This window comes from Pseudorasbora parva, chromosome 21 (genome assembly GCF_024679245.1).
Source record: "Pseudorasbora parva isolate DD20220531a chromosome 21, ASM2467924v1, whole genome shotgun sequence".
Lineage (NCBI taxonomy): Eukaryota > Metazoa > Chordata > Actinopteri > Cypriniformes > Gobionidae > Pseudorasbora > Pseudorasbora parva.
Genome location: NC_090192.1, coordinates 29129847 through 29151489, shown reverse-complemented (window position 1 = coordinate 29151489; position 21643 = coordinate 29129847). Strand labels below are relative to the sequence as shown.

General features: G+C 39.2%; 1 protein-coding gene across 4 annotated transcripts in view; it reads left to right on the top strand.

Moving 5' to 3' along the window:
- Window positions 1-20113, top strand: part of vti1a (vesicle transport through interaction with t-SNAREs 1A) — a 164309-nt gene extending 144196 nt beyond the window's left edge. For all 4 annotated transcript variants that reach the window (XM_067430528.1, XM_067430527.1, XM_067430526.1 and 1 more), the window contains one exon: window positions 19153-20113. Coding sequence is in view for 2 of the 4 variants with exons in the window: in XM_067430526.1 (XP_067286627.1) it covers window positions 19153-19246 (94 nt within the window). In the remaining 2 variants the exon portion in view is untranslated. The remainder of the gene's footprint in view (window positions 1-19152) is intronic.
- The last annotated feature ends 1530 nt before the right edge of the window (window positions 20114-21643 follow it).

Sequence of the window (21643 nt, the reverse complement as noted above, 5' to 3'; positions counted from 1 at the left end):
GGGTCGCGTTACCGAGCAATAAACATGCTGAAGAGTGTAATATATTGCGCTGTGCCTGGTTGTGGAAGAACACAGACCCTGCATAAGCTTCCTTCGGATTCTGATATAAGAAGGGAGTGGTTGAACTTTATTTTTAAGGAATTTCCAGCTCATGTGTGTAAGACATTGCACATTTGTTTGCTTCATTTCACTGCAGAATCGCTTGTAAACAAGACACAGGTCGAGAGACATATTGAGATTAAAAACAGAATGCCGTGCCCTATATTGAATCCGACAGGAATGGTGCAACACACTAATGTGAGTAAAACATGTTTTTTATATGTGATAGTATTACATTGTTACAGATCATATTGATTATGTGTATGTTTCTAACAGAACATACCTTAGCACGCTGACAAAGGCTGGAGAATCCTTTATTTGTTGGTTCATTGCGATTCGGGATCAGACTCGGACATGTATGGGCCAGGGCTCGCAAAGCCCAACGTTCTGGGGCTATGTGTTTTCCAGACAGGCTACCAAAACCCAAGCCCGTTGGCAGGCCAGTGAATCTTAAATTGTGAAATAGCAGCATTGTTGACTCTCTTGACTTGATATTTGAAGGGTGTGTGCGCACGTGTGTATGTGCAGTTTGCACTGATATCCACTGATCGGGCGGGACAAGTAATTAAAAAAAAATTCCAATCAATCGCGGGTGGATGAGAGATAAATCATTGTGTTTGTTTGATAAAGATGTTATGAGAGCCTTGTGAGAGAGTCATTCCGGTTGCCGCTTTCAAAACAATCCCTCACGTGAACTGGCAGGGGAGCAGAAACTTATTAAATATGCAGATTTTACCCAATTCTATCTGTGGGCGTTTATTTCCAAGTCTACAGCCATGTAGACTTGGAAATGTAATGGCATTTTATGTAACTGACTTTAAGAAGCTTTTCTTGAAGAAAAAACACAGGTGACTTACTTCTGCAACTTATGGATAGTTGCTTTGGCAAGTAACCAACCACCTAGTAGCAACCCGTAGTAACATTCTAATATCCACCCACTACTTCATAGCAACACTATGGCAACCTATATATCATTATGGCACCACTGTCATTTTCTTGAGAAAATGTAAACATGTTATGTATTTTTAATGTTTAGATCCTTCGCAATCTCCAAATGTCAAACCTCCCTCCATCTGTCTTTTGGGTGTCTTTGGTTTTATTTATTTATTTATTTAGTCGACCTTGCAGCGGCATAAGTCATGGGCTTTACTTTTCCTATTAATGTTATTTTTCCCATCTTTCCATTAGTGCAACCTCATCCTCATGCAGCTAGAATCACCTGAGGATAGAAGTGGAACACAACAACAGCTTCAAGGCTGAAGTTTGTGTTTATTTGAGAGAGAAGGTGCTGGAAAGGTCTGCGCTTCACTCTCCCTTGCTCTCCCTGTTTTTAACAGATAGTTCATTAACCACGCTTGTGTCGTCACTCCAGGTGCCTTTGCTTGGAAATCTGGTGTCATATGATTAGTTTTTCTGAGATGCATCTTGGACACTTGATGCTCCTCTATGTGACTCCCCTGACACAGCATGGCAAGGACGGCTGAAGCATTGAGCTGATTAAGTGCTGTTTTCTGAGAGCTTTTATCCTGTGGATGGGAATTTGAAAGGCTCCCTCTCAAAAGCATAACCTTCTCTGTATCCCCCCAACCTATCCTGATTGTATCCTTGTCTTTTCAAGTCTCACTCCATCTTTGGCCACACATGATGGTTTCTCGGCTCTGCTCTGAAGACCGTGGTTATGTCTTTTACATGGTACAGATTTCCTGTTAGTGTGAATTCACACCACTGGCCTTTGTCAGGTTTCCTATTGAAACTGATGCACAGAATCAAATCAGTAAAAATTTGAGATCAAGGCTGCAGCAGCTAGCAAGAGGGAGGTTTTTTTGTGCGTACGTTTGTGTCATAATATATTTTCAGAAATGTCTCGTTGTAAATTAGATTTTTCCGTTTCCAGACTGCTCTAAACAGTGTTTTAATTTTTTCTTTTTTTAATAGTTTATTCAGATTTTTTTCATGGATAACAAATAATAGGCCCATGTAATTATGTTTGTGTGGATGACACTCAGCTGTTTGATCAACAGCACTCTATACTCGTATCATTCACATAAAACAGATTCTTTATTTTTTGAACAGCATAAAAAACTACTTTACTCTCACTTTATGGGCAATCTTGCACGTGCAGTGATCAGTATTAAGGATTTAGCTTTGAGGGGGGAGGGGGGGTTTCAGTCAATCTCATGTCAAACTTGAGTACCTGTAGAGTAGTATTGCATCCTTCATATCTATGAAAAGTCTTTAAGTTCTATTATATTTACAAAAGAAAGATAGGTTTTCCAAGTCTTTCTGGAAAAAAACGAGCGGATTGAGGCGTATCGTGTGGGCGGAGCTAAAGAATCACAAGTGCGCGCAGCTTTTGCGTTGAGAGCGTCTGAAAGCTGTGACATCCCCAAGCGTGGAAAAGAAAACATTACCCTAATAAACCATAGCTATCAATCAGATTCAACCATACATACATGATCCAGAATCTGACCCAGAGGATGCAATTAAACAGAAGCAGCAGCAACAGCAGGACATCTCTGAGGTACTGTAACTATTTAGCAGCTTGTCGACATTTGCGTATGTTTACTCCTGGTTTATGAGGACATGATTTGGTTTATGGACTATTGCATGCGACTGAACGGTAGCAGTAGTGGTTTCGCATGTCAGACAAGTGTTTACATAGAAAACAATGGAATAGTAGCGCATTTTTAATGAAGAAGTGCGCTTTGTGTTTTACAATAAACAAAAAGTCACCTCCCTGTATAGTGGTCAGTTAAACACACCATACATTGCATGCTCCATTGATAAATTAACTATGCACAATCTTGTTGTTTACTGATGTTTACTTACGCAAAGATATTCAACTAAGTTACACAAAGACATTTGAAGCAGTTTTACTCACCTCCTGCTTCCAAAGCACTTCTTTGGTGACCTTGTTGATTTTGTGAAGTCTGGCAATGAGTGCAGCGTTTATGGGCATGCATTTGTTCTCTCGCTCTGGTCGCATGCGCACCCTTCTGGGAGAAGAGCCCGTACAAGGAAATTCCGCCCCATTTACGTCACGCAGACCCGTACTCAAAAAATCTGAAACTTGTAAGAAACCTGAAGGAGTATTTTTGACACAGAAATACTCCATCGAATGGCCGACTTAGTTTTTGAAACTTTGTCCATGTTTAAGATGCGAATCCAAGTCTTTAACAGTGTAAAAAGCTCAGTATGCCTGACACAGCATTTCATCCCCCTTTAAAGATTAAATTCCTTCTTGCTTAATTAAAATGTATAATTTATTCATACATTTGTATAATATGTATGATACTATATGTAGTTATTATACATATAAATATTATTATACATTATTATATAATGTATAATAATAATAATTCATAATAATTCATTTTTACATTTATAAAGAGCTTTTATACACTCAAAGCGCTTTACATATAGAAGAGGGGAATCTCCTCTACCACCACCAATGTCCAGCATCACCTGGATGATGCGACGGCAGACATTGCGCCAGAACACTCACCACACACCAGCTGACTGGTGGAGTGGAGATGTAGTAATGTAGCCATTCAGGATATATGGGGAGGATTAGGAGGCCATGATGGACAGAAGCACTTTTTTTTGTGTTATACATTTTTTATATATATATAAAAAAAAAAATATTATTAAGCTGCAATCACAAAAGTGAACTTTCTGATTAAACAGCTTTCTGTTTGTTAACATCAGCATGACCGACTTGAACATGTTGCAAAATCTTTCGAAATTCCATATTGTTTGGATAACTATTAATATGACTAGATTTCCCAAAGCATAACATGCATATACATGATCAGAAAATATAAAATATACACTATATTGCCAAAAGTTTTGGGACGCCTGCCTTTAATTATACACAAACTTTGATGACATCCTATGACTGTTCCCAAAAAAGGTGGGAGTATGAAATTGTCCAAACTCTCTTGGTTTGCTGAAGCATTAAAAGTTATTTTCAGTGGAACTAAGGGGTCAAGCCCAACCCCTGAAAAACAACCCACACCATAACCCTAATAAAAAACGTTTTATTAGCAAATAATGGAGAACTGATGAAAACGCACTCAAGCTCAAAAATTAAGATAGCCCTCTGGCCCAGGGCTACTAAGAGTGACGAATCATGCTTCTGTCTGACAATCCCATGGACGAGTCTTGGTTTGGCTGTTGCCAGTACTTGTCTGACTACATTGTGCCAAGTGTAATGTTTGGTGGAGGGGGGCTCCACCAAACTTTACACTTGGCACAATGTAGTTAGACAATTACAGTGCACGCACGGGGAGGGACTCTCTTCTCGCTATCTCTATCAATCAGTTAACATGCACTCTATCACGGGCAGTAGTAATTTGTCACTCATAAATTATAATTGATAAAATAATGTCAAAAATGTATTTAATTTTTCAATGCAGGAAAAACCCTGAACGCGGTGCTGTCTGTGAGCAGGGCGGAGTAATGTAGCCCTCAATCCCGCTGCAGTGTTTCTGAAAGCTGCCGTCTCTCCACCCCACGCACAGAGGGAAATTCTCGGACTCCGATACAGGCATAATAAAACGGAACTTACAACATTGGGGCTAATATGTTAAAGGGATACTCCACCGCTTTTTCATATTAAGCGCAAAAAGTTGAACGACCTAGTATGGTATGACAAAATAAAACGTGGTGGTTTTCTAAGTGGGTTAAAATGGAACTATAATGTATGGCGGAATAGCACTTTTGAGAGTACTTCGACTCAGCGCAGTAAAAGGTCACGCCTGAAAAATCCTCCCTCATATCTCCCCCTACAGGGGGTCTTATTTTGTGTCACCATACTAGGTCATTCAACTATTCGTGTAACTGTATTTAAATGGGGAAAACGTGGAGGTGTTTGGTCGCTTCTAACTAGATCTCTGTTTGGTACCTAATGAATGAGCTTAGTGGACTAAGCTAAATGCTATCAGAATGTCACCATGCGTCAGAGCAATTAAGTGCACGCACTGAGACGAGAGGTATATATCAGCTTGTCTTATTTAAAGGAATAACACAGTTTAATATAAAAATGTGATGGAGTATCCCTTTAACAAGCAAGCTGCTGATAGTTTTCGACTACAGTCCTTTAAGTTAATGGTAAGTAAACAAACCTTAAGCCAGATGTAGCCTTATGCCAGTTCCCGACGGTACTATGCTATTAGTTTTTTCTTTCACTAAGTGAAGCAACACTTAATATTTGCTTGTAATAAATTGTAAATATATGGCCATAGGACTTTGAACTATCAGAATTCAAGCCTTACCTTTCTCTCCCAGGACTGTTGTCTTCAAAATGTTTTTGCTTGGGGTCCTTCCGTTCCACTGCACCAATAACATGGTTGCCCGCGGAAGTGCCTGACTTTAAATCGGCGCTACTGAGCACAGATACTGATATATTAAAAAAATGACAAATATCCGCCCGATATATATCAGCCAACCGATATATCGGTCAACCTCTAATGTGTACCACTGGTCTTGTAGAGCGTAACACGGGGTGAATGGATGTACTAGAGGGAGTGGAGATTATTACTTTGGCTTCTGGCTAAACTAAACATGTCAGCATGATGTTATGTAAAGTTGCTTGTTATTGAAAGGAAAGAGCTTGTCTCTAAACTTTTCTACAGTACATCTTGGAGTGCTGTATGGAATTTGCCTTGAGTAATGCCAGAAAATGTCTGTTTTGGTCCTAAAATGTTATTCAATTGTGCAGCCTTATATTTTCCTTCTAGAAATTTGCTCTATTGGTCTGTCTCTTCATAACTAGATTTTGTTTGTTAGTGTAACGCAACACTGAGATGTTACAAACTATGGCCTGAGGTCAGACCCACCCAGCACAGAGCATCGAAATCTTCAGCCTTTCTTTCGTTTCCTTTTTCCTCTGCTCTCCGTGAAAGTCAGCAGCCAACACAGACCACTGATTTATGAGTTCTAATGAGATTTCAATACTGAACAAACAATAAAAATTTATGAGCATCATAGTTTTGGAGGCCCATGGTTCCATGGCTAGTGTTACACCCTTTCAACAAGCCTAGTAATACAATCCCCAGCTGCTTCCCTCGAGGAACGCAGCCACCTTTTGTGTCGGAAATCTTAGCAGCGCGCCCAAATTGTGTGAAAGTAATTTATCTCGCTTTTATAAATGCTGTTGTATTCACAGTCAACCTGGAGCACTGCTGAGGGATCGTTTTACTCTGTGAGTAAGTCTCAATATCCTGCTCGGCCTGGTAGGTCAGAGCATAGGGAGTTAAAGGAGGACTTCAGGAGTTAAAGACAGTGCTGCTTTACCTGGGCGTCTTTACCTTATGTTTCTGTAAGCGCCTCTAAAAAGACTGTAATTTTTCTAACTAGTCACTAAAATGTAAGAGTAATGTGCAGTTAGGCTTTCAAAGATTGAAAGACTTCAACAGCAGGAAGCAGTGATATGTCTCCGAGTACAGATAAAATCTATAGCCTGTTGAAACCTTGTTTGCTTGTGGTTTGGTCCATTGAACTTCACCCGTGGCGTGTCCTGTGCTGAGTTCACAGAAAGGTTGGAACCTAGCAGCCTAAAGTAAAAACCTCCCAGTTTTGTGCAATGCTTATAAAGTATATCTGTCACAGCCTCAAATTCCTTGTTATTTCAAATAGGCACACCAACCTGTGCACCGGTTCTGGGAGAACATTGAGCATAAGGGATGTGGCAGCCAAGCAAGGGTTTCTGTTTTCTCTGAAGTTTCCTGCATCGGGTGCTGGGAAATCAGGATTAGTAGTGGTACGCTGACTGCTGCCTCGGCACATTTACCCATGACATAGACTCAGACATAATATTTACTGCCTTATTATTGGCTGTGGCGAAGCACAGGCATGCCCCCCATGAGAAAGTTCCTGAGATATACACTAATCCGCCACCTCGTTATGACATCAACACCCTCCTTCTAACCAGAGATAGAGAAAAGAAAAAAGGGGAAAGGCAAAGATAAGTGCGGAATGATGAAATTGAGAGATTCGAGAGTTTTATAGAATAAGAAAAAGTGGTGAGATAAAGTTTAAAAAGCCAGAATGAAAGCGCTGAAGAAGTTGGAAGAAGAAAGAAATTCAGGTCCAAAACCTAGTGAGCTGCCTACCTAGACTTCTTAGGCAGACACTACATAGGCAAGTACATAACATAAAGTCTTGACTTTCAGTTTCAGTGGAGTTTGACATTAGCATGTTGGTAAGTATTCAATACAGTATTGTTATAATCATAAGCAAAAGATCATAGACTTATGTCATATATATATATACTGTAAACTATATATACAGTGTTTACAGTAAAACTAATATTATGAAATATATACAATGTCGGAATTCACCTAAAATACCTTAAAATACTGTTTATGTAGGCAGCTCACTACATTTTGGAACAGAAATAGAGTGCTACTAAGTTGGCAAAGTGCCAGTTAGAAGAATGATCCCGGGCTACCAGAAAATTAGAGGGAGCAGGGAATCTCGCTTGGACACTCCACGACAGCAGGCTACAGCTGCTGGAATCTTTTGCGGGCAAAAGAGGTTCCAGGAAGTAGAGCCAACAAAGCGTTTCTCTGTTTCTTTGTCTCAACCTTTTTAAATAGTACCTGATTCTGAACTCATCTTCTTTTTTACTCCCTCTCTCCTAGTCTCGCTCTCCATCCCTCCCTCTTTCCTCCTGTAGGGGTCTAAAATCCCAGTCTAGGTTTTTTTAGTCAGATTGTTAGCTGTGTAATAAAAAATACATGAGTGTGTGGCGTCGAAGTGTTCGTTATGTGTGTGTGTGTGTGTGTGTGTGTGTAAAGACAGCTTCCAGAAACATGGGCTGCTCCAAATGTGCAGGAGCTCGTTTGTCTTTCAGAGTTGGAGCGCTACGAGTTGAACGGGGCCGTGTGATTTGCCAGTCTCAGCCTGTGTGTATGTGTACAATATTCATGCCCGTGTGTTGGTGCTCTCTCTTCAGCAATTCCCTTTATAACCTTTTACACTCGTCTTAGTTTGTTGATCCATGTTAAGAAGCAGACTTATCTATGAGTGGGTTGCACAGGCGGCGTGTCATTCCGATGATAGACACGACGACAGCGAGAAAGAGATATGGAGTGAAATCATTAGGAGGCATTCACAGTCGCAGCACTGGCAACATCTCAAAATTCGTCTGTGCTAAGCAGAGTTCAGTGATTGTCTACCTGAATCTACGGTGTGTGATAGGACAGTCAGACCTCACTGATTGGAGGGGGCTCGTTCCTGAGTCCAGCTCCAGAGGATAAGAGTACTGTAGCGAGCTCTACCACCCCATAATCACGCTAATAAAACCCTATTTAACGGCTCTATTATACACTTCAGCCCTGTTAAAGTAGCCATGGTGTGTGTGGGTGTGTATATGTGTTTCAGAATGATCTGGAGGGCAAACTACTGTTTTTCTTTTGGGAATTACACAGTGCTGGGGACTTTTTAAGTCAATTACATGCAATTAAATTCAGTTTTTTTCCCCTGGCATTCTTGTATGCATGTGTGAGTATGTGTTTAATTAAGCCTTGTAAAGTCCCTCCTGTTTGCCCTCTTCCCATGTACTGAACATGACGTTTTTTAATGGTTAAATGTCTTTAAGGGTTTTTAGTTGCCGATGCAGATGTTTGGAGAACAGTGGTGACCAGTATGTTTTTTTAAACAATGTAAAACACATTTTAGCTTTATTAATGAAAAATGTTGTGCTTAGATACCAGCTCTGCACTCTCATCTTTCTCTCAACCAACTTCAACCTGGGATGCTTTTAAATCCTGTTGAAGGTGTATATTTAAAAAATACTAATCAAGCACAAATATACAGTGTCTCTCTCTCTCTCTCTATCTCTGTGTGTGTGTGTGTGTGTGTGTGTGTGTGTGTGTGTGTGTGTGTGTGTGTGTGTGTGTGTGTGTGTGTGTGTGTGTGTGTGTGTGTGTGTGTGTGTGTGTACCGATCAGGCATATTATTATGACCACTGTCCTAATATTGTGTTGTTGTGCTGTGGTACTGTGGTATCTGGCATCAAGATGTTAGCAGCAGATCCTTTAAGTCCTGTAAGTTGTGAGGTGGGGCCTCCATGGATCGCACCCACAGATGCTTGATTGGATTGAGATCTGGGGAATTTAGAGGCCAAATCAACACCTCAAACTCATTGTGCTCCTCAAACCATTCCTTAATCATTCTTGCTTTGTGGTAGGGTGCATTATAAGAGCCCATAGCCACCAAGGAATACCGTTTAAACTGCATCAATAAAACTTGGCCCCTATGACACTGTCGCCAGTTCACCACTGTTTCTTCCTTGGACCACTTTGGATTGATACTGAGCCTGACCACTGCAGACCAGGAACACCCCACACAAACTGCAGATGCTCTGACCCAGTCGTCTAGCCATCACAATTTGACCCTTGTCAAACTCACTTAAACCCTTAAGCTTCTCCATTTTTCCTGCTTCTAACACATCAACTTTAAGAACAAAATGTTCACTTGCTGCCTTATATATCCCACCCAATAACAGGTGCCAAGATGAAGAGATAATCAGTGCTATTCACTTCACCTGTCAGTGGTAATAATTTTATGCCTGATCAGTATAAATGTATAATATATATAAATCAAATAACAATAATATTCTGAAATTCTGAATTATCTATTATTACAATTTAAAAGAACTGGTTTGTAATTTTATATATGTTAAATGATATAATATAACATGTAACAAATATAATTTATTTCATAAAGAGATTTTCTCCACTTTTTAATTTCTTTTATTTCAATTAAATATTAGATTTGTATTATTTATATATTAAAATATGATTTGTTTTACTTATACATGCATTGAAACTTATATCTATACACTATTTACTAAACAAAATATATAAATTGTAAAACAGGGCAGGCTAAAATTGACCAGATGGCTAGTACAGTTATCAGCCAATGTCTCAATGTTGAAATTTTGTTTTCTAAATGTCAACATTTTGGCAACTGTATCATTGGCATAAATCTCAAAATCACCCTTTAGTCCATTTCTTACTGACAGCTGCTAGTTCCATCACAGTTGCTAATGTTGACTCTCTGCGTCACTCTGAAAGAGACTACAAAGAACGCTATTGCCTGTCTTTATTACATCTAAAGCTCTGAGCTATTGACAGGTAAGGTGGTTTAAAGGCCGCTTTGACATGTACAGTACAGTAAGGCAGCTGAGAAGCCCTGCTAAAACATTTATCTTTGTTAGAGTGTGATCACACACTCCAACACAGAATCAGTTCCACAGGCCTTCCTCACCGTACCGACACCCATAGAGCATCATGTCCATCAGTCAGACCATTAGTGAACACATTGATCCTGCTGACTCTCCTCCCACTTTCACTCCTTTTATTTCTATCTTTCGCCAGCGCAGTACAACACATGGTGTGGTTAAAAATTGAAAGAAAAAAGAAAATGCAGACCACTCACACAATCAGTGATTCTTTTTATTTGCTTCAAACGAAAATGCACGTAGAAATGTGTACGTCACAATTTTACTTATATGATTATTGACAAGAATATGAAGTATTTCTATTTAATAATACATTTCACTATTTTAATTGTTTCTGAATCCTAAAACATACTGCTTATTAAGTGGTTTAAATGACAAAAATGCAGGTTTTAGACTGTGTTTGCTTTTGGTGTGTGTTATGAGAGTTTGCTGGGGGATGTTTGGGTATTGCGAAAGGGTTTGTGTGTTTATGAGTGTATGTGTGTGTGGTGGTGTTTGAATGGGGTAAACTTCTGTCACCCACCTCCCCCTGCACACCCAGGCGTAGAGGTGTACCACTGCCCTCATTAGGGCTACTAATAAGGGGAACTGAGAGTGTACGAGAGAGGGAAAAAAAATAGTGGGAAAGAAGGGGAAAAAGGTTTTTAAATTTTAATAACGCGGGTACGATTTTGTAAATCTTTCCTGACAGAAAACTCCTCATTATTTTCATCTGTCTCTGTCTCCTCTACCTCCTCCACTGATAAATGGGCTTTTCGTAGCTTGAACTCTCTCTCTCTCTCTCTCTCTCTCTCTCTCTCTCTCTCTCTCTCTCTCTCTCTCTCTCTCTCTCTCTCTCTCTCTCTCTCTCTCTCTCACACACTCACACACACAGGCTTTCGTTCTTTGGTGTTGTGCTTCTGAGGTTAGACTTATGTTTTTAACCCAATTGACTCAGTTTAATTTTGTCTGCTGGTTTTGGAAGGAGTTATTTTGGCAGTGTCTGCTTAGATAGAGTGTTTGGCTTGAGTGCTTCATACTGAGAAAGTCACAGTGTGCTTAAGACAGAGGTTCTCAACTGAAGGGTCTTAAATTGAAAGGGGACGAGTTCCAGGCACCCCCATACAAACAAAAACATAATTAGGAGGTTTGATGTAGTTAATGGGACAGACAATGTGGATCGTTGTCTTCAAATGATCTAAAGTTATGTGCTTCTGTTCAAAAGTTTGTAGTCAGTATGATTTGTTAAAAGAAAATATGTTTTATTCATATTCATTTATAAGTATGCTTTAAATATTTCTTAAGCACCAAATTGGCATATTAGAATGATTTCTAAAGGACCATGTGAGACTGAATACTGGAGTAATGGCTCCTGAAAATGCAGCTTTAGCGTGACATAAAAAATACACTTTGAAATATAATAAAAAAGAAAATTGCTGTTTTTACTGTATTTTTATCTTGGTAAGCATAAGACTTCTTTTATAAACATTGAACATGTTGTAATGACCCCAAAACATTTAAATGTTTGTGTACTTTAATTTATGATTGTCAATACTTAAATTACTATAGGTATAGTGTTTACATTTTGTAGGTAATATTATGTAGCAGTTAGTGTGTGAAGTGAGTTTAATCAAGTCACTAAAATTAAATGTGATCTACCAGAGTTACAGTTTGACTTGGTTCATTAAAAAAACATAAATAAATTTATTCCAGCATCGGAATTGAACTGCGTAGACTTTAGTCTTATCTCTGGCCCAACTAGACATGATACATTTCTATCGATACACGAGATCATGCTAACAATTTAACAAGTGCGAGTTCTTGAAGTGTTAAATATTTAATATTAGTTGAGCATGGTTGTGTGTCAGTGAAGATTTATTTGTTAAGATATTTACTTTATATGCTACATTGAAGCAAACTTTATTTATTTGATTTTACATGTGCGTTTTTGAACCCCTGGTTCTTTTTCAGACCTAAGCTAGACAGAGACAGAAAAGGTAAACGTGTAAAAGAAGGTTTACCCTGAGCTATGAGCTGTGACAACATGAACAGGTCTCCTCCAGCCCTCTGTCATGTGTTTGACAGAGAGGATGGATGCGGTTTGATGGGTCCTGCTCTGTTCTGTCCAGACATGGTTCAGCATGGGATAGAACCTCCATCAGACAGGCAACAGTTATAACCTTTTGTCTGCTCTCTCTGTCTCTGTCTTCGCTTTAATGTGATTCAACCCAGGTGAGACTGGAGGTAGAGGAACCATAGATTAACTACAGTTACAGAAGTAACCAAACCCCTTTTCCAGATCTCTATCTATCTATCTATCTATCTATCTATCTATCTATCTATCTATCTATCTATCTATCTATCTATCTATCTATCTATCTATCTATCTATCTATCTATCTATCTATCTATCTATCTATCTATCTATCTATCTATCTATCAGAAAATAAGTATTTGAACACCCTGCTATTTTGCAAGTTCTCCCACTTAGAAATCATGGAGGGGTCTGAAGTTGTCACCGTAGGTGCATGTCCACTGTGAGAGACATAATCTAAAAAAAAATCCAGAAATCACAATATAAGATTTTTAACTATGTATTTGTATGATACAGCTGCAAATAAGTATTTGAACACCTGAGAAAATCAAGAGAAAGTTGCCCTGTCCCATGTGCAGAAAAACACCCCCAAAGCATGATGCTATCACCCCCATGCTTGGTGCATGGTGTTCTTAAGATGTTACTCATCATTCTTCTTCCTTTTAGTGGAATTATGACCAAAAAGTTATATTTTGGTCTCATCAGACCACATGACTTTCTCCCATGACTCCTCTGGATCATCCAAATGGTCATTGGCAAACTTAAGATGGGCCTGGACATGTGTTGGTTTAAACAGGGGAACCTTCCGTGCCATGCATGATTTCAAACCATGACGTCTTAGAGTATTACCAACAGTAACCTTGGAAACTGTGGTCATAGCTCTTTTAAGGTCATTGACCAGCTCCTCCCGTGTAGTTCTGGGCTGATTTCTCGCCTTTCTTAGGATCATTGAGACCCCACGAGGTGAGATCTTGCATGGAGCCCCAGTCCGAAGGAGATTGACAGTCATGTTTAGCTTCTTCCATTTTCTAATGATTGCTCCAAAAGTGGACCTTTTTTCACCAAGCTGCTTGGCAAATTCCCTGTAGCCTTTTCCAGCCTTGTGGAGGTATACAATTTTTTCTCTAGTGTCTTTCGACAGCTCTTTGGTCTTGGCCATGTTAGTAGTTGCATTCTTACTTATAGTATGGGGTGGACAGGTGTCTTTATGCAGCCAACAACCTCAAACAGGTGAATCTAATTTAGGATAATAAATGGAGTGGAGGTGGACATTTTAAAAGCAGACTAACAGGTCTTTGAGGCTCAGAATTCTAGCTGATAGACAGGTGTTCAAATACTTATTTGCAGATGTATCATAAAAAAAAAATAGTAAAAAAATCATTGTGATTTCTGGATTTCTTTTTAAGGATTATGTCTCTCACAGTGGACATGCACCTACGATGACAATTTCAGACCCCTCTGTGATTTCCAAGTGGGAGAACTTGCAAAATAGCAGGTTGTTCAAATACTTATTTCCCTCACTGTATCTATCATCTTTTAATTAATTATTCTGTATATTTGAATAATATCCCCAACTTTCCCAAACTCTGACCTTTTCCATGATCGCTATGGCAACATAGAGAACAAGCTTCCGGTTTACGTGAGTCTGTAGTGCTATCAGCTAAACGCTTGGTTCCGGTAAACGGGTCCGTTTATGTTGCATGTTTTATGGAAGCAGGTTCAAGCAGGTTTCGGAGGCGTGAGACCCAGGTGATCTCAGCGCTCATCAACCCCCACAAGAGCAGCCTTAACTTGGCTAGTCCTTCTGACGACTGCCGCTGCCTGGCAGAAGCCCCTCCCATGATGCAAATTCGCATCTATTGTGTAGCGAATGTCACACGCGAATGAAGCGATTGGATTAAAAATGTTCATGCGTCCAACTTCGCGCAAATAACGCGATTTATTTGCGTCCGGTGTGACGCATGTTATGTGTGCCAAACCGGAACTGAGATACCGTCAACAGGAAGTATTGAGTGTCATGGCGACGCCCAATAGGACTTGCAGGAAAGTTGTGGCTATCAAGGCTCACTGTTACAATTAAATTACTTTGAATGTCAAAAATGTGTTCTCAAAACTAAGATGAAGGCCTGTAAAAGACAGCAATGTGGCATGTTTGTTTGTGGACAGATTATTTAATAACAGTTAGTTATATCATCATTTGGCTCTCAAGTATGCAGAGTGGTTCTGAGAGAGGTGGAAACGGGGTACAAATAGTGTTTGGGTTTTTCTGCTCTTTGAGATCCATTGGTGGTTATTTTTAGTTGAAGTTGAAAGGGACTGCCACAGGGAAAGATTTTAAAGTTTACAGACAAAAGTTCCCCTCCATCAGTGAGTATTTGAGCTCTCATACATGACAAGATGAATTACTTCCCCAAACATGTTCCTCAAATTACAATGGATCTCAGTGAATAGATTTGTGCACTTTCCAGTGTCTTTTTCAGAGTGTTTTTAGGTCTGGTGTTATTGAAGTGAAGGAAGCGTGGCTGCTCTCTGTGATGACTGGGCCACTCACTCACTCGCTCTGTCTCTGTGTCTGGATGCGGGGCTGCCCGGGGCCTCTCCGCCCACCCTCAAGGGCCTGTCAGAGCAGCCTTACCAAAGGCAGATTAATCTACATTACTGCTAACAGCTCAGCCTGGCCCCTGAACCACTCACACCAACTCTCTCTCTCTCGCTCTCTCTCTCTCACACACACACACACACACACACACACACACACACACACACACACACACAGCGTATTTAATCTTTTGCACTTCAGTCAAAAATCTACAGCTGAGGTTTTCAGAAAATTAAGGTTAGTAGAAATTGATTTATGAGTTCAGTCCATGAATTTGAGAGGTTGTGCTTTAAAGTACCAAGATTAAATGACAATTCTGCCCAAACGCTTTTTACTAGGATAGAACAGCTTTATTATAACATATTAATGTTAATTAGTTTGTTAATGGTAATAAATAGTATAAACAGTTCTTCTGTAGACTATTCTACAGTTTCCAAGGACAATATGTTTTTAATACAGTAAATAATGTTGTTGTGAGATTTCAAGACATCTGTAGGCAGTCAGCTGCACTACCAGTCAAAAGTTTGGAGTGTGTAAAATGTTTTTGGAAGAAGTATTTAATGCTCACCAAGGTAATTGTTTAATCAAAATAACTTTATATAATATTTTAAATTATTTCTTACTGTTATCATTGTTGAAAACAGTTTAATTTACATTTTTAAAGTTGAAAACCGTTTCATATTTTTGTAGAAACCATGACACATTTTTTCTGGATTCTTTGAGGAATAGAACAGCGTTTATTTGAAATAGAAATATTTTCTAACATTACAAATGTCTTTGTAAAGTGTCCTTGCTTTATGAAATCATTCATTTCTTTCTTTTTTTTTTTTTTACTTTACTGACCAGAAACTTTTAAACTGTAGTGTAAACTATATAAATGGAATATACATAAGGGTCACATGATCTTGACATAAACTACCTCCTGTAGACAGAGCACAGAATCAGCCCTACCATCCTGTAACACGCATTCTTTATACAGACTTAAGAAATCGCATTCATCGCTCTCGCATGGCTATTTCCTGTTCCTTTAGGCACTAGCACATCTCTGAACATCATGAAACAGTCTGTCCTTTTGCTTGTGTGCGTGTGTGTGTTTGTTTAGGATAGGTTTAGAGTTAGGTGATAGAATATACAGTTTGTACAGTATAAAAAAAAAACATGATGTCTATGAAAAGTCCCCAAAAAGATACCAAAACGTGTGAATGAGTGTGTGTCTGTGCGTAACCAGTGTAAATAATGAATGTTACTTAAAGAGACATGTGGGAGATCTGGCCTTGCTAAACATGCTCTGATTAATGTCTTCCGTCAAGCATGTACTCCCAATTATGAATTATGGCAGCCCAGTATCCAATCAGAACTCACCTTTCATCAGTGCAGTGAAAAAAAGCCTCTGATGGTTTATCTTCACAAAATAAACATTTCGGAGCATAGACATATGAAAACTAGTCAGTTTTGTGCAGCTGCATTGAGGTCTGTATTGTAATAACATTTTACTTTCTTTACTGTATGTCTCTTTATCGGTGAGGTGTGTGTGTGTGTGTGTGTGTGTGTGTGTGTGTGTGTGTGTGTGTGTGTGTGCGCGCGCGTGTGTGCGCGCGTGTGTGTGTGTGTGTTTGGATGGGGAAGAGTGCTTCTCGGCTGCAGTGGTGATGAATGGGTATGTGCGAGTTATTCATCTCCTGCTTATAAGAGTGGACAGTGGTCCTGCTCTCTCCACATGTCAGCACATGGGATAATTCTGTCATTTATCAGGAATGACACAGGAGACAGAAACTCGCCCCAAGAGATCATCCCAGGGTCTCACCCCTACAACTCCTGCTCTCACCCTTACTCTACTCGTCCACACACCCACATTGTGCCACTGACTTTGTCACTTTTCAAACACTTTTTCTGGTTCTTTTTCTTAGATCTGACGAGACAAATGCACTTTTCTGCATTTTCTGTTTTGGGGGAAAATTCTGCTATATGATTTGATATGGATAGTAAAGTGTGTAAAATTAAGCTGAGATTATTACTCTTTTATGGGTAGCTGATGATAATGATATACACTGAACAAAATTATAAATGTAACTGTTTTTGCAAAAGGTCTATTTGTCTGAAATATTGTTCTAAGGGTGCGTTCACACTTGTAGTTCGGTTCGTTTAGTTAGTTTGGTCCGGACCAAAAAACAAAAACAAACATAATAGTCCTGGTCCGCTTAGCGTTCACACGGGCATTTTTAACAGCGAACCTAAAGTTACCGATTATTAACTAACCCTAACCCTAACCCTACATTATTTTTTTTACCAGAGAACTCATGAAGTGCTCATGAAATGTTCAAAACAACGCTGTGTGCTGGATTAAATGCGATCATTTTATGCGTGTAACACATATGGCATTATTTTTTTACCAGAGAACTCATGAAGAGCTCATGAAATGTTCAAAACAACGCTGTGTGCCGGATTAAACGCGATCATTTTATGCGTGTACATATGGCATTATTTTTACCCGCTGAGAACTCATGAAGAGCTCATAAAATGTTCAAAACAGCAGCAGTATTTCCTCCGTTGTGCAAAAGAGACGGCCGTACTGTCGTCTGCACCTGCTAATAATGGGCAACACAGGAACTTTGATGAGAAGAGCCAGGTATGCTTTTTGTGTGTTTTTTCTAGCATTTTCGAAACATGCTCGTCAGACCAAATATTGATGAGGCTCTTCCTCGTTGCTCTACGTTTGCCCTCTAACGTTAAAGTTACTCATTTTGGATACACCGATCTTTCCGCGTCGTCAAATCAGCTGCATTATGCGTCGCACCTTGTGACATTACGTCCGGTTTTTGGTCCGTTTACATGTCTTTGGTCCGTGTTGCGTTCATATATCAATCGAACCGCACCAGAGTTCGTTTGGAAGCGGACCGAGACCCATCTTTTTAGCGGTCTCGGTCCGCTTGTTTGGTGCGCACCAGGGTTCGGATGGCAGTGTTCACACATGTTCAAATGAACCGCACTAACCGAGCAACCGCACCAGGGTTCGTTTTAATCGAACCAAACATGACAAGTGTGAACGCACCCTAAATCTGTGTTAGTGAGCACTTCTCCTCACAGAGATCCATCCACCACCTCACAGGTGTGGCATATCAAGATGTTGATTAGACAGCTTGATTATTGCACAGGTGTGCTTTAGGCTGGCCACAATAAAAAGAAACTCTAAAATGTGTATTACATTTTCTTTCAATTTCATCAAGAATTCCTGAAAAAAATCTACATTTCCACAAAATTATTATGCAGCACAACTGTTTCCAGCATCGAAAATAATAAGACATGTTTCTTGAGCAGCAAATCAGCATAATGGAATGATTTGTGATACTGCACAAAAATGATGCTGAAAATTAATATTTAGCATCACAGGAATAATTACAGTTTAAAGTATAATCAAAATAGAAAACCATTATTTTAATTTGTAATAATCTTTCACAATGTTGATGTTTTTATATAATTTGTGCATATCCTAAATTTGAGATCTAAGGAGAAATAATTGTGCACAATTAGATTTTCAGTATTTTCTAATGCTGTTAATTCTGGGGGGATAAATCAGTTATGTCAGCTAAAAACTGATATATGATATGTGTTCCTGACTTATTGTAAATTATAGTTTAGAAGTAAATAAATATACTTTTGATGAGTAGAACTTTTTGAATGACTGAGTGAATCTGTGGAGTCTTGCAGGCACAGATTGCCTTTTGGTTTGGTCATGTGATAATAGGAAAGTGAGTTTTATGGAGAATTCCATCAGTAAATATGTGAAATTTATTAGCTGGAGGAATGCCACAAGCCACACTTTTTACTTTTTAGAGAATAATAAATGCTCTAAGCGTGTCTGCAGACAGATGAAGAGGAGAAAGGCAAAGTTGTCATGCCGTGTGACATGTTTTGCACTACAATATGTGTGTTTTTTTAAAAATACGATCTGACTGAAGTACAATCTGTTTATCGAGCTCAGTCGGAAAAATAAATTTGTACTCGGGGCATGTACTCGGTCATATATTATTTTGTGTGAAGATTTGAAATCGTAGTTTTTACTATCATCTCAATTAATGTTCCTTTCTCTTGTCTTCTCTTTCTCTCCATCTCTCCCTCTCCTCACCCACAGGATCATTCAGAATCGTGTCCTGGTCTTCATCCTGGGCGCCATCATCCTCCTCACCATCGTCTTGGCCATCTATTTCAATTTTCGAGGGCACTGATCTCCACTGACTGGCCCTATGCGTGCATGTGTGAGTGTGTACGAGCGTGTGTGTAAGATTAATAGTGACAAAAGCGTTGGGCTGGAGTAATTAGGACAAATTGTTCACATGAATCATTCCTGGTGGGCAGTGACAGGGGGCCTCTCCTCGCTGCTCTCGAGCGGAGCGGGACCGTGCCTACCCTCTCTCCCCTTATATTTATGCTGCGTCCATTACTTTTAAAACTTACCGACCCATAGAGAAACCTGGCACGAACGTGTGGACACGAGGACCATGATGAGAACATCAGATGAATGAAGCACAGGAAGGCTAACATCAACCTATGTCATAACCTGCTGTTTAATGTTTAGTTTTGGGGGATTTTGTAGGCGGGAAAAGGGCATGAGAGTCAAAAGGTAGTGGAAAATCCTATCCATCAGATATATGCGTGTGTGTGCGTGTGTGTGTATGTGTGTGAGCCATACACAAGGCAAGGCCCCCGGTGCAGTACCATTTAGCACACGGTGCAAAATCACACACTACACACAGCCCAAAGGTCACATGCCCGTCTCTCAGTCCCCCTTCATCCAGGATTAGTAGCTTCTCACGCTGTTCCTCTAAGGTCAGCAAAGACCTCGCATGTGTTTAGTTAAACCAGCAGGACTGCTTTGAACAAGAAAATATCCATGTCCACTCTTACCTTTACTAATCAAATCTGACAGCATGATAGTAGCTGTAGTCAGTCGTACTAATAAGAAATGTATTTCCTGTATTTATTTGTCATTTAAGATGAATTGTACTGTATTTTTCGCTGTATCTTTCTTTCAATTTATCTGGAATTTGTTTTAGCTATTAGTGTTTGACATTAAAATACATCATTTGTCTCTACTGTGTAATATTTTTGTAAATGTGCTTAATTATTCCTATAGGGGGACCAACTAGCAAGCATCAGTATGGAAATATGCAAAATATGGGAGTCAGCTCCAGGCTTACACCTGCTGTTTGGGTATTAGTGTAGAAGAAAGAAGGTAAAGATGACCATGTGCTTAATAGTTCATTTCAGTTAGTTCATAGTCAGTCTTTTATGTGAGGATTCCTTTGTGTATTTTTATATATTTATGCGTGTATTATCATATACTCCGTCTCCGTCCCAAAACGCAGAGAGTAATGACTGCATAGGCAGCTGATGTCCAAAGCAGCATCACTAGCTGAAATCAAACCTCATAAATTACTAATTTGAAACCCTTTACATAGTCAGCAACCATGAACAGACAAAAAAAAAATGACATAGTCGAATACATGTTGCAAATGAGTCAAATAACCCATTTTGGTACATCGATTATATTTGTGATCAACATTATTTTGTCTGCCATCTAAGATCAGTTTATTTAAAAGACTTAGCTGTTTGGGTGTTGCTATGCTAATTACAAAATAAGCATTAAAACAAATGATCAGTGTTAGGGTGTCGATCAATTATTTACATATAAAAACAAGAGTTTCTAAGCTGTTGACAATATGTTAAACAGACAATTAATGGTTGTGAATCAATTATTTTATAACCAACATCTCACGTTGTTTGTCGTCTTGGATCGATTTTGATTTCAAGTCACCATGAAATCAAAATATACAATTGTTGTTGTTTTTATAGAATATTGCTATATTAGAAATTATTTATCCATGCACATTATTGTTGCAATCTTTAATCAAAATAACCTCCCCTGCAACTTGCAGCGACATCTCTTCTCTGATGGCCGAGGGCGGGACCATTAAAACGAACCAGTCAATTCCTGATTAACAAAATCAATTCCTGTCCTACATTTTTTCTTGTTCAAGAAGCGTTTAGGGACAATAGGGAACAAAAGACTATCGCAACTTCCATTTCTTGCCGACTTAGCTTTTAGCATGTGTTAAGCATAAAGTCAAATAAACAATTTTAGTGAATCAATTTATCATTTATCAATTGATCAATATTTCATTTTGTTTGTCATTTTATACTTTTTTTCCTGTTAGCATGTTGCTAAGCTAATGACAATGCGAATTATTCCATTTTTGTGAAGCGATTATATTCATATCAACATTTCACTTCATTTGCCATCTTGGTTCACACAAAAATCAGTGTGAACAGTTTGTAATTATGTTAAATTACAGCTGTTTTTGGTATTGAATCAGTTATATAATGACATTTTTTCTTAGTTCATCTTCCATCTTAGTTATATTTTTGTCAGAGCTGTTACAGTGCATTCTGCTATTTTTAAATTTGACCAAGTCTTTTAAGGCATATTAATAGGCATGTGATGCTGCCTACGCAGGCGACTCACTAGGTTTTAACACGCGCCACAGCTCTTCCCATCACCTTACGCTCAAGAGCCCTGCCACACGTGACGCATGCGCGCACACCTCAGCCAATCGAGGTGCCTG